This window comes from Cherax quadricarinatus, chromosome 46 (genome assembly GCF_038502225.1).
Source record: "Cherax quadricarinatus isolate ZL_2023a chromosome 46, ASM3850222v1, whole genome shotgun sequence".
Classification (NCBI taxonomy): domain Eukaryota; kingdom Metazoa; phylum Arthropoda; class Malacostraca; order Decapoda; family Parastacidae; genus Cherax; species Cherax quadricarinatus.
Genome location: NC_091337.1, coordinates 17381029 through 17393528, shown reverse-complemented (window position 1 = coordinate 17393528; position 12500 = coordinate 17381029). Strand labels below are relative to the sequence as shown.

The 12500-nt window shown below is 38.0% G+C and overlaps 1 protein-coding gene across 5 annotated transcripts in view; it reads left to right on the top strand.

The window, feature by feature from the left end:
* LOC128696710 (protein glass-like) overlaps positions 1 to 4515 on the top strand; it is a 73236-nt gene extending 68721 nt beyond the window's left edge. For 3 of the 5 annotated variants that reach the window (XM_070094578.1, XM_070094575.1, XM_070094576.1), the window contains exons 6-8: positions 139 to 317; positions 1097 to 1340; positions 1903 to 4515. In XM_070094578.1, coding sequence (XP_069950679.1) covers positions 139 to 317; positions 1097 to 1340; positions 1903 to 2233 — 754 coding nt within the window. In that variant the 3' untranslated portion in view covers positions 2234 to 4515. The remainder of the gene's footprint in view (positions 1 to 138; positions 318 to 1096; positions 1341 to 1902) is intronic. The other 2 variants (XM_070094577.1, XM_053788080.2) reach the window with 2 other exon arrangements.
* The last annotated feature ends 7985 nt before the right edge of the window (positions 4516 to 12500 follow it).

Here is a 12500-nt window from a genome sequence, read left to right as displayed (position 1 = left end):
TACGTCTCCCTCTCTCTCCCTTTCTCTCTCTCTCTCTCTCTCTCTCTCTCTTTCTCTCTCTCTCTCTCTCTCTCTCTCTCTCTCTCTCTCTCTCTCTCTCTCTCTCTCTATCTCTCTCTCTCTCTCTCTCTCTCTCAGCGGGTCATGCAGCCAGGGGTACGGGGTGGGGTCATACTCCTGGAGCGGTGACCTTCGACCTGACCACCACTCCATGCCGGCCTTCGAGCGTGACTTGTGTTTACGATCTCCACCCCTCCGCCCCTGCCCAGCGTCTCCCTGCCTGCCACCCTACCACAGCGCCACCCCTACCAGTCAATGTGAGTGTACGTGGTGGTACAGTGATGGTCCTGTGACCCAGTGATGGCCCAATGTTGGTTCAACACTAGTTCAGTGGCCCAGTGATGGTCCCATGACCCACTGTTGGTCCGGTGTTGGTCTAATGCTAACTCAGTGTCCCAGTTATGGTCTAGTGGTAGGGTACTGAGTAATGGACCAGTAAATATTGGTCTGGTCATCTGAAGAGTCTACCACTGACTGATACTAGTAATAATAACAATTAAGCCGTAATAACGAGGTCAGTAAAGCCAAAATAATCCTCTCAGTGTCATACTATTCCAACGAAATTAAAACTAGTATAATAAAAGCAAAATAATAAAAATTAAAGCATACTGTTTAAATAATAATAATAATAATAACAATAATAATAATAATAATAATAATAATAATAATAATATTATTATTATTATTATTATTATTATTATTATTATTATTATTATTATTTTATTATTATTATTATTATTACAATAATTTAAGACTTTGAGAATGGAGGACATTTGCTATATAAACATTATCATTCAAGTCAGTTCTTATGAGACTGTAAGTCACAATTCCTTGGCTACAACAATTGCCAGTTAACCCACAGATTAGAAGTGAACACCAAACGGCATTTAGGTGAGTCCTCAACCACTCCGTCCAGAACGGACCGAAACCTCATCCAAATTCATCCAATCAGTTCGTGTTGTCAGTGTGAACAAAAAAATATATGCGTTAAAGTTTGTGATGTTACTCGTGCTTTTTGAAGGCTGACGTCTCGTAGTTTCTCTGTATAATCCTGCAGGTGGGCAGCTGTCTCCGACACTCTCCGCCCTCCGTCGGCGTCCGAGCGTGGGCAGCGTTATGAGTGTGTCTGGCCTCTCCTGTAATACTACCATCGATATCTCCAAGCCTCTCCTGTCAGACGCCCTTAAGCCCAACCTCTGTAGGATCTGTGGTAAGACCTACGCCAGACCCTCCACCCTCAAGACCCACTTGAGGACTCACAGCGGTGAGAAGCCCTATAGGTAAGTCCTACCTGTAAGATTGTGTGTTTATTCATGGAAGACTGCCAGTAAGCCTACACGTAGGAGTAAAGCCAAGACACACCGGGAGAACACGCCATTACTGAAGCGATGTTTCGCTCAGTGAGAGCTTTATCGGCTTCATAAAGCTTTCACTGTACGATATTAATTTAGTACATTTTTTCTCTCCATCTCTCTCAATGTACCTTGGACTTACTCTCATCATGATTATCATTATTATTGTTATTGTTATTATCATCATCATTGTTACATTCAAGGGAAGCGCTAAACCCATAAGGCTCATAAAGCAGTTGGGGTACAGGAGGTAATCAGATTCAATTCGAGGAAGGAGTGAGTAGCACCCAATCCCTTGGATTAGGACCCCCACCAATACCTGCATCAAAACATCCCCTTCTATAGAGAGTTGTATATATTGCAGGAAAAAACATTTCCACTACCAAAAAAAAAAAAAATAAGCACTCATCAATAAAACTGAACTATGTATCCATATATTAAATTTGAGGTAGGTGATAGAGATCCATCGCTACAAGTGTCTATCTTGCAGGTGCAACGACTGCAACAAATCGTTCAGCCAAGCGGCCAATCTTACTGCGCACGTGAGGACCCACAGCGGGGAGAAACCCTTCCGTTGTCCCATCTGTGACCGTAAGTTCTCCCAGTCGTCCTCCGTCACCACGCACATGCGCACACACTCGGGCGAGCGACCCTACCGCTGCCGGATGTGTAAAAAAGCCTTCAGTGACTCTTCGACGCTCACCAAACACCTGAGGATTCATTCCGGGGAGAAACCGTACCAGTGCAAACTCTGTTTACTTCGCTTCAGTCAGTCTGGAAACCTTAACCGTCATATGAGAGTTCATTCTCAGAACTCCTGAGGCGGGTGAGCCGTGTTTCCTGCATACTTCACGCCCCAGTTGCTTTATCCTTTTCCAGTGTCATTTCCACTGCTACAACGGTGTCTACGGAATATCTGGAGCTATCCACCGCCGCTTGACGGCATTCTGAAAGCTACCCATGCTGCCTGCCTATTGTGACTGAGCGACCCTGGGACGCTATTCTCTGCTGTTTTTTCATCTCAGTTGAGCTTCAGAGTGCTATATCAACCGTTGTTTGAGAGACGACCAGTTATGAAAGCCATTTACTCTGTCACTCTGCTACACCATTTCGAAAATTAATCTCCACTACTTCGGGCTGGTGCGTCTCCATCTACGCAATCAGTGTGTGTTTTGTGATTTCTAGGCTATCAAGTGACTTTTAGACTACATGCTTATTCACCGCTTTCCAGGATTGGATTTCAATACCCTCTAAAAAGTACTCAACATAAACATAATTTTATGTGCCGCCTATATCCTACCTCCATTAAACAGATCACTGACCACTACCTTTCCCAACAAACTCTCTGCTAGTGGCCCCTGGACACTTTTTGGCTTCTTATATTAAATCGGCTTAAAGTTCTGTACCCGAAAGTACACAAACTGCTCTCTGTTTTGCTGCACGAAGCTATACACGCTGCCAAAATAGTCTATACTGAGCCCAGTTCAACCAGTTGCTTGCCTTTAACTGATCAGCTTTTCTGTCTCATTCACTCAAACCCACAACTGCAAATATCCAGACCGATTATGATATCATTGTTACTACGACCACAAAAAAAAAAATACTACTACCGCTGCTACCACTCTTACCGCAATTAGCACTAACAATACAACAACCAATGAAGACTAACTCAATCACAACCGACAACGAGAAACTACAGATCTCAAGTTCAGATTCCCCTCAAAGATCAACTGTATCAGTGTTTCTGAGGGTCTGCCGAAGCTCAGCCACGATGGACCAGCTTTTGTACCACACCCATCTCATCACCTTCACCTGCCTATGTAATTACACTCTTGGCGCTGTTTGTCTCGACTCAGTAGAAGAGCTAGGTGTTCTTACCCCCACTCACAACAGTTACGGAAAGCGCAGATCACACATCCACAGTGACTGCTGCATGGCGCAGATCACACATCCACAGTGACTGCTGCATAGCGCAGATCACACAGCCACAGTGACTGCTGCAAAGCGCAGATCACACAGCCACAGTAACTGCTGTAGAGAGCAGATCACACAGTCACAGTGACTGCTGTAGAGCGCAGATCATACATCCACAGTGACTGCTGTAGAGAGCAGATCACACAGCCACAGTGACTGCTGTAGAGCGCAGATCACACAGCCACAGTGACTGCTGCATAGCGCAGATCATACATCCACAGTGACTGCTGCAGAGCGCAGATCACACATCCACAGTGATCACTCTGTTGCTGCTGCTGAGTAAAAATCAATAACAGTGATCCCATCAAACGTAGCACAGAATGGCGGACGGGGATCATGGATCATACAACAGGAGCAGCGACAGTCTGATGTTCAGACTGGCGATACAGTCTTACAATAAAATCAAAAGCAAAACACAAAGAGTATTGTATTGTGACCCACATGAAGACTCGTCCCCACTCATCCTCAAGGACAACACTGAAACAGTTACGCATTTTACTTTATATGCCATTGTGTTATTTCGCCCCTTTCATGACTATAAAAAATGATTTCGTTCCAGAACTAATATGGAAGCGTAACCTAAGCGTAACCTAAAATTATGGAAGCTTAACTTAAGCTTGCTAAAATTATGGAAGCTTAACTTAAGCTTGCTAAAATTATGGAAGCTTAACTTAAGCTTGCTAAAATTTGAGTATGGTTAACTTTCTTATGAACCTCATTCATATTTAGTGATTTTTTTTTTTTGGTAATTGCGACTGAAAAAAATCCATTAAAATTACATAACACGTTATATGAAGTCCTTTTTATGCGTTATTAAAATTTGGATTTAGCGCTAAAAACTTCACTATACAGACAAGCTTTATAAGAGAGGTAACTAATAATAATAATAATAATAATAATAATAATAATAATAATAATAATAATAATAATAATAATAATAATAATAATAATAATAATGTCAGTGGTTTCCTCGGAGGTGCGACCAGTCTTCAAGTGATCACAGGAATTTTTTTTCCCAACATCGGAAAATTTCTGCTGTGAGTACCGGTGTTACTATCAAGTTGGTGGACGCATTAACTTAGCGGTGTGAGTGCACTTTGTGAAGTGTAAATAATATGTCATTGACGGGAGGAGCCTGGGAGGGGGGGGGAGGGGGGGAGGGATGGGAGGGGCTCCACAAAGGCTCCGCATTACGCATAAACGTTGTAATACTCAGGATTGCGAATATGGACTAGAACAACGATCTTCTTTTTTTTTCTGGTAATAAATGCTGCATGTTATGTACCAAAGACGTGTATCACTGTGAATAAAGATATGCATGTGTGTATGTATGTGTGTGTTTGTTTTGCTTGTCCTTGATCACCCCCCGTGACTCTCATTATTTCCAAACACCTCAGGTGGGAGTGAGTGCCTTGATGCTGATGAAGGGCTCTTGATCCGAGGAATTGGAGCTATCCAATTCGAATCAAACCTAATTAGAACCTATTTTCAGGCGCTGCCGTAATACTACTACTACTACTACTACTACTACTAATAATAATAATAATAATAATAATAATATTAATAATAATAATAATAATAATAATAATAATAATAATAATAATAATAATAATAATAATAATAATAATAATAATAATAATAATAATAATAATAATAATCTTTACTTAAGAAGAAAGAAATAAGTAAATATACTTGAAAAAGGACACGTTCATTATGCCAAATAAGAAAAGTTGGCCAAATAACCCAGGCTGTATAAAAATTATTTTCGAGAAGTTAATTATAAGTATTGATGGATATATTCACTTGAATTAATAAGTTTTTTCCATTTTTTTATAATTTTACATCTAAACTAACCTACGTTACTTCACCATGCTCGGATATTTGCAACAATTGTTGACAAAAATCATTGTCGAATAACTTAAGCAAATTTATCTTAAAAAGCTTGATATATACACCGAGAGGTGTGTATCTTCTAGTGTATATGCACTGAGAGGGATTTGTATCTCTCGGTGTATATACCCTGAGAGATGTATCTCTCAAAGAATATACACCGAGAAGTGTATAGTTCAGTGTACATTAATCAAGAGGTGTGTGTATGTCTCAATCAGTTATACACTAAAAGATGCGTAACTCAGTATTATTGTTTCCAGAAATGCGTATCTGTCTATACGCCGGATGTGTATCACAGTGTACATTCACCAAGAGGTGTATATCTCAACTTATATACACCCAAAGGTGTGTATCACAGAATATATACACCGAGAGGTGAATATCTTTTAGCGTATATACACAAAGAGGTTTGTGTCTCAGCGTATATATACAGAGAGGTGTATATCTCTATTTATTCACCAAGAGATATATCTCTCTCACATTTTTGTTTCTTGAAACGTGTGTATCTTCCAGTGCATAAAAACTGAGAGATTTGTATCTCTCAGAGTGTGTCTCTCAAAGAAATTACGACATATTTCTGACGGCATTCAAAAACCTTCATAGTCGTTGACTGTCTTCTTCCCTATGATCAACACCACCGCTCTACTGACCAACACCACCGCTCTACTGACCAACACCACCGCTCTACTGACCAACACAATTCAAAATATGTACCAGCAGATATACGCACCGTTATGAATAAAAAAAATAACTAAGCAACAATATATATATATATATATATATATATATATATATATATATATATATATATATATATATATATATATATATATATATATATATATATATATATATATATATATACATATATATATATATATATATATATATATATATATATATATATATATATAAATATAAATATATATATATATATATATGTGTGTGTGTGTGTGTGTGTGTGTGTGTGTGTGTGTGTGTGTGTGTGTGTGTGTGTGTGTGTGTGTGTGTGTGTGTGTGTGTGTGTGTGTGTGTGTGTGTGTGTGTGTGTGTGTGTGTGTGTGTGTGTGTAAAAAAAAAAAAAAAAAAAAATAATTTGCTCACGAAGTCTACGGAGTTTGCCAGCCACGTTTACCTATCTCCTGACGATGCTGTTAGAGTACAGCTTTCCTTGTGACACACACACACACACATACACACACACACACACACACACACACACACACACACACACACACACACACACACACACACACACACACACACACACACACACACACACACACACACACATCTTTAACATCAAAAATGGTTGAATCCAGAAAAAAATACTGATTCTAATATATTTTCATTATAAAATGATATCTGGACATGGTTATGAATGTGGTGAGAGCAGAGTGCTTGTGGTCCCTCACATCACCTGAACAATGTCGACCATGAGTGATGCTGCACACGTATTCATCTCCCAAATTTCTTATTATATTTTCTTCCTCATCATCTTTCGTAATTAAGTAAAAAGGAATAAAAAGGCACAATACCGTGACTGGAACAATACACAAATATCCCTCACATAGTAAATGGTTCACGTCGGACCGGAACGTCATCAAAAGTTTGTTTCCTATATGAAAATTATTTGTATATAAGTAACATATATACTCGATCACTGAATGGTATATATCTCTCGGTATATATATCCACTGAGAGTTAAGCACAGTCCCTCTTTTATGGATTAATTTTTATCTTGGCTGGTGCTATTATACAGCTTAAATGACCTTCATGTAGTTTCTAAAGTGATTGTTAACCACTCTAAACATTATTATATGAAGTTTTGCAAATTTTTTGAGTGTATAAACGTTTCTTAAAAACCCCCGAGTTGCTAGACAAATATAATAAGACAACTGCTGCATTATCTGAAGAATTCCAATGAAACTTTTGTCATTTACTGCCAACTTGTACAACTTATTGAAGCTGTTTGTAAGATACTGAAGCTGTATGTAAGATACTGAAGCTGTTTGTAAGATACTGAAGCTGTATGTAACATATTGATGCTGTTTGTAAGATACTGAAGCTGTTTGTAAGATATTGAAGCTGTATGTAAGATACTGAAGCTGTATGTAAGATACTGAAGCTGTATGTAAGATATTGAAGCTGTATGTAAGATACTGAAGCTGTATGTAAGATACTGAAGCTGTATGTAAGATACTGAAGCTGTATGTAAGATACTGAAGCTGTATGTAAAATATTGAAGCTGTCTGTAAGATATTGAAGCTGTATGTAAGATATTGAAGCTGTATGTAAGATACTGAAGCTGTATGTAAGATATTGAAGCTATTTGTAAGATATTGAAGCTATTTGTAAGATACTGAAGCTGTTTGTAAGATATTGAAGCTATTTGTAAGATACTGAAGCTGTTTGTAAGATATTGAAGCTGTATGTAAGATACTGAAGCTGTTTGTAAGATATTGAAGCTGTATGTAAGATACTGAAGCTGTTTGTAAGATATTGAAGCTATTTGTAAGATACTGAAGCTGTATGTAAGATATTGAAGCTGTATGTAAGATATTGAAGCTGTTTGTAAGATACTGAAGCTGTATGTAAGATATTGAAGCTGTTTGTAAGATATTGGAACTGTCTGTAAGATATTGAAGCTGTATGTAAGATATTGAAGCTGTATGTAAGATATTGAAGCTGTTTGTAAGATATTGGAACTGTCTGTAAGATATTGAAGCTGTTTGTAAGATACTGTGCTTATAAGATACTGTAAGATATTGGAACTGTCTGTAAGATATTGAAGCTGTATGTAAGATATTGAAGCTGTATGTAAGATATTGAAGCTGTTTGTAAGATATTGGAACTGTCTGTAAGATATTGAAGCTGTTTGTAAGATACTGAAGCTGTATGTAAGATATTGAAGCTGTTTGTAAGATATTGGAACTGTCTGTAAGATATTGAAGCTGTATGTAAGATATTGAAGCTGTATGTAAGATACTGAAGCTGTCTGTAAGATACTGAAGCTGTATGTAAAATATTGAAGCTGTCTGTAAAATATTGAAGCTGTCTGTAAGATATTGAAGCTGTCTGTAGGATATTGAAGTTGTCTGTAAGATATTGAAGCTGTATGTAAGATACTGAAGCTGTATGTAAGATATTGAAGCTGTATGTAAGATATTGGAACTGTCTGTAAGATATTGAAGCTGTATGTAAGATATTGAAGCTGTATGTAAGATATTGGAACTGTTTGTAAGATATTGAAGCTGTCTGTAAGATACTGAAGCTGTCTGTAAAATATTGAAGCTGTCTGTAAGATACTGAAGCTGTATGTAATATATTGAAGCTGTCTGTAAGATATTGAAGCTGTATGTAAGATATTGAAGCTGTCTGTAAGATACTGAAGCTGTCTGTAAGATACTGAAGCTGTATGTAAGATACTGAAGCTGTATGTAAGATACTGAAGCTGTATGTAAGATATTGAAGCTGTCTGTAAGATACTGAAGCTGTATGTAAGATATTGAAGCTGTCTGTAAGATACTGAAGCTGTATGTAATATATTGAAGCTGTCTGTAAGATATTGAAGCTGTATGTAAGATATTGAAGCTGTCTGTAAGATACTGAAGCTGTCTGTAAGATACTGAAGCTGTATGTAAGATATTGAAGCTGTATGTAAGATATTGGAACTGTTTGTAAGATATTGAAGCTGTCTGTAAGATACTGAAGCTGTAAAATATTGAAGCTGTCTGTAAGATACTGAAGCTGTCTGTAAAATATTGAAGCTGTCTGTAAGATATTGAAGCTGTCTGTAAGATACTGAAGCTGTCTGTAAAATATTGAAGCTGTCTGTAAGATATTGAAGCTGTATGTAAGATACTGAAGCTGTCTGTAAAATATTGAAGCTGTCTGTAAGATATTGAAGCTGTATGTAAGATACTGAAGCTGTCTGTAAAATATTGAAGCTGTCTGTAAGATATTGAAGCTGTATGTAAGATACTGAAGCTGTCTGTAAAATATTGAAGCTGTCTGTAAGATATTGAAGCTGTATGTAAGATACTGAAGCTGTCTGTAAAATATTGAAGCTGTCTGTAAGATATTGAAGCTGTCTGTAAGATATTGAAGCTGTCTGTAAGATACTGAAGCTGTCTGTAAAATATTGAAGCTGTCTGTAAGATATTGAAGCTGTCTGTAAGATATTGAAGCTGTCTGTAAGATACTGAAGCTGTCTGTAAGATATTGAAGCTGTCTGTAAGATATTGAAGCTGTCTGTAAGATATTGAAGCTGTCTGTAAGATATTGAAGCTGTCTGTAGGATATTGAAGTTGTCTGTAAGATATTGAAGCTGTCTGTAAGATACTGAAGCTGTCTGTAAAATATTGAAGCTGTCTGTAAAATATTGAAGCTGTCTGTAAGATACTGAAGCTGTCTGTAAAATATTGAAGCTGTCTGTAAGATATTGAAGCTGTCTGTAAGATAATGAAGCTGTCTGTAAGATATTGAAGCTGTCTGTAAGATACTGAAGCTGTCTGTAAGATATTGAAGCTGTCTGTAAGATACTGAAGCTGTATGTAAGATACTGAAGCTGTCTGTAAGATACTGAAGCTGTCTGTAAGATATTGAAGCTGTCTGTAAGATATTGAAGCGGTATGTAAGATACTGAAGCTGTATGTAAGATACTGAAGCTGTCTGTAAGATACTGAAGCTGTATGTAAAATATTGAAGCTGTCTGTAAAATATTGAAGCTGTATGTAAGATATTGCAGCTATCTGTAAGATATTGACAGCTTGGGACAAATAACTCCAGTATAACATATATTTAACACATTATAACACATAACACACCAAGACATAAACATAACAACAGTAGTGAGGAAGATATGTTAAGTATATATGCAAGATTGCCATTATGATCATCAGGATCGTGAGGTCTACAAAAGAGTTGTGTTTTTAAGTGAGACTTGAGAGCATCAACAGATTCATAACTAAATGGTTATAACTGACCATAATTTTTAAAAGGAGTGGACCAGTAAGCCAGCGGAAGGCCTCGGTAAAATGGCCGAAAGTTCGAACGGCGGGCCATCATCTAAGACCCGCGTTAATTAAGCAGCACTTGTCTTGTTTCCTGACGAACCTTACCTAACCTAACCTAACCTAACCTAACCTAACCTAACCTAACCTAACCTAACCTAACCTAACCTAACCTGATGAATCTTACCTTACCTAACCTAACCTAACCTAACCTAACCTGATGAATCTTACCTTACCTAACCTAACCTAACCTAACCTAACCTAACCTAACCTGATAAACCTTACCTAACCTAACCTGACCTAACCTAACCTAACTTGACCTAACATAACCTAACCTAACCTGACCTGACCCAACCTAACCTAACCTAACCTAACCTAACCTAACCTACCCTAACCTAACCTAACCTAACCTAACCTAACCTAACCTAACCTAACCTAATCTAACATAATCTAACCTAACCTAACTTGACGAACCTTACCTAACCTAACCTAACCTGACGAACCTTTCCTTACCTAACCTGACGAACCTTACCTAACTTAACCTAACCTAACCAAACCTAAAATAACCTAACCTAACCTAACCTAACCTAACCTAACCTAACCTAACCTAACCTTACCTAACCTAACCTAACCTTACCTAACTTAACCTAACCTAACCTATCCTAACCTAACCTAACCTAACCTAACCTTACCTAATTTAATCTAACCTATCCTAACTTAATTTAACCTATCCTAACCAAACCTAACCTAACCTAACCTAATCTAACCTAACCTGACCTGACCTAACCTAACCTTACCTAACTTAACCTAACTTAACCTATCCTAACCTAACCTAACCTAACCTAACCTAACCTAACCTAACCTAACCTAACCTAACCTAACCTAACCTAACCTATCCTAACCTAACCTAACCTAACCTAACTTAACCTAACCTACCCTTACCTAACCTAACCTTACCTAACTTATGCTAACCTAACCTATCCTAACCTAACCTAACCTAACCTAACCTAACCTAACCTAACCTTACCTAACCTAACCTAACCTAACCTAACCTAACTTAACCTAACCTAACCTAACCTAACCTTACCTAACCTAACCTAACCTTACCTAACCTAACCTAACCTAATCTAACCTAACCTAACCTAACCTTACCTAACTTAACCTAACCTATCCTAACCTAACCTAACCTTACTTAACTTATCCTAACCTAATCTATCCTAACGTAACCTAACGTAACCTAACCTAACATATCCTAACTTAACCTAACCTAACCTAACCTTACCTAACCTAACCTAACCTTACCTAACTTAACCTAACCTAACCTATCCTAACCTAACCTAACCTAACCTAACCTAACCTATCCTAACTTAACCTAACCTAACCTATCCTAACCTAACCTAACCTAACCTAACCTAACCTAGCCTAACCTAGCCTAACCTTACCTAACCTAACCTAACCTTCCCTAACCTAACCTAACCTAACCTAACCTATCCTAGCCTAACCTAACCTAACCTAACCTAACCTAACCTATCCTAACTTAACCTAACCTAACCTATCCTAACCTAACCTAACCTAACCTAACCTAACCTAGCCTAACCTAGCCTAACCTTACCTAACCTAACCTAACCTTCCCTAACCTAACCTAACCTAACCTATCCTAACCTAACCTAACCTAACCTAACCTAACCTAGCCTAACCTAGCCTAACCTTACCTAACCTAACCTAACCTTCCCTAACCTAACCTAACCTAACCTAACCTAACCTAACCTAACCTAACCTAACCTAACCTAACCTAACCTAACCTTACCTAACCTAACTTATCCTAACCTAACCTAACCTAACCTAACCTAACCTAACCTAACCTAACCTAACCTAACCTAACCTATCCTAACCTAGCCTAACCTAACCTAACCTTACCTAACCTAACCTATCCTAACCTAACCTAACCTAACCTAACCTAACCTAACCTAACCTAACCTAACCTAACCTAACCTAACCTAACCTTACCTAACCTAACCTATCCTAACCTAACCTAACCTAACCTAACCTAACCTAACCTAACCTAACCTAACCTAACCTAACCTTACCTATCCTAACCTAACCTAACCTAACCTAACCTAACCTAACCTAACCTAACCTAACCTTACCTATCCTAACCTAACCTAACCTAACCTAACCTAACCTAACCTAACCTAACCTAACGTAACCT